We start from the raw sequence: 1217 nt of genomic DNA on the forward strand, positions 1-1217 counted from the left end.
GATGTTTTGAATAATAATGATAATTTCTATTTTTCCGATTGTCGATCATCAAATCATTTTTTTATTGTCCAAATATTTCAGTTGGTTAAATGCTAATCTATTAAGTCCGTGTAGTAATATAATTTTGAATTGTATGCAAACTTGCAAATAAAAACGTAATAAATTCTGTGATTTAATAAAACGATTTTACTGTACTTAGGCCTCCAGCAGGGGGGCTATATTACTAAATGAAAATTAGGTTGTTTTACTAGAAGCGAAGTAGTTTGCTAGTCGTATAACTTTTTTTCTAGAATGTCCTTCATTCATGCACTGGAATTCACTCAGTCGATGGTCACGGCAGCGCGTGGTTAACTCCACCATCATCAATAGTGAAAAGATAAGTTTTTTTTAAATTATATGGCTGATATTCAATGCATGCTATTTGCATGACTTTGCAAATTGAAACTAATGGATACTAATACGTGCAATTGATACGTAAATTTTATGATTTAAGAGAAATTAGCATCACCTACACCGCTGAAATCGAACGGAGGTAAGTAAAAAAGTAAAGAATCAAATGCACTGTTATTCGTTTTATCTAGTTGTTTCATAACAAACATTATTTTTATAATGTTACTCAGATCCTTGAATTCCCAAAGAATTCGCTATCCCACTCGCTATTTGTCAAATGTGAAAAATGCTGTTAGACGAGTTTTTGCTTTAATTTCTCATTTTTTGTTTTGTAGGTTTTATTCTTATAAGAATATCGAGATTTCAATTTCAGGTAAGTATTTTTTTTCTTTTTTGAATTAATTTTTAGATGAATTGTTTTAGAATTGGTGAAAAGTAACCGAAACAGTTTAGGACTGAATCAAGAAGCTGTTTGTAACACGTTGAATTCAAGAGAGATCATCAGGTAAGTTTTTTTACAACTGAAATTTTTTACTTCCTGATATGCTTGATGGAAATGATTTATTGAGAAGCACTAAATATTTTTAAACTCAGGTAAGTAATTTTTTAAGTGACTCCATTTTATGAATCATTCGAATGATTCCAAATGGAGGGAACAGAAGAGAGTATAAGCATAAGCGGAGTTCCGGGAGGATAGGATAGGATAAGATGGAGGAGAGTATAGGTGGAGAGGGAGAGTATAGGTGGAGAGGGAGAGTACAGGTGGAGAGGGAGAGTACAGGTGGAGAGGGAGAGTACAGGTGGAGAGGGAGAGTACAGGTGAGAGG

The 1217-nt window shown here is 33.3% G+C and overlaps 1 protein-coding gene across 1 annotated transcript; it reads right to left on the reverse strand.

Annotated features, from left to right (window-relative positions):
• Positions 1-508: 508 nt before the first annotated feature.
• Tsp_02886a (conserved hypothetical protein) lies at positions 509-516 on the reverse strand (the record flags this gene model as incomplete). The annotated part of the gene is made up of 1 exon (XM_003379169.1): positions 509-516. A coding segment is annotated over one exon (8 nt), but the record flags the coding sequence as incomplete, so codon positions are not given.
• Positions 517-1217: the final 701 nt, after the last annotated feature.

The sequence above is a fragment of the Trichinella spiralis genome (genome assembly GCF_000181795.1).
Source record: "Trichinella spiralis strain ISS 195 chromosome Unknown Scfld2, whole genome shotgun sequence".
NCBI lineage: Eukaryota > Metazoa > Nematoda > Enoplea > Trichinellida > Trichinellidae > Trichinella > Trichinella spiralis.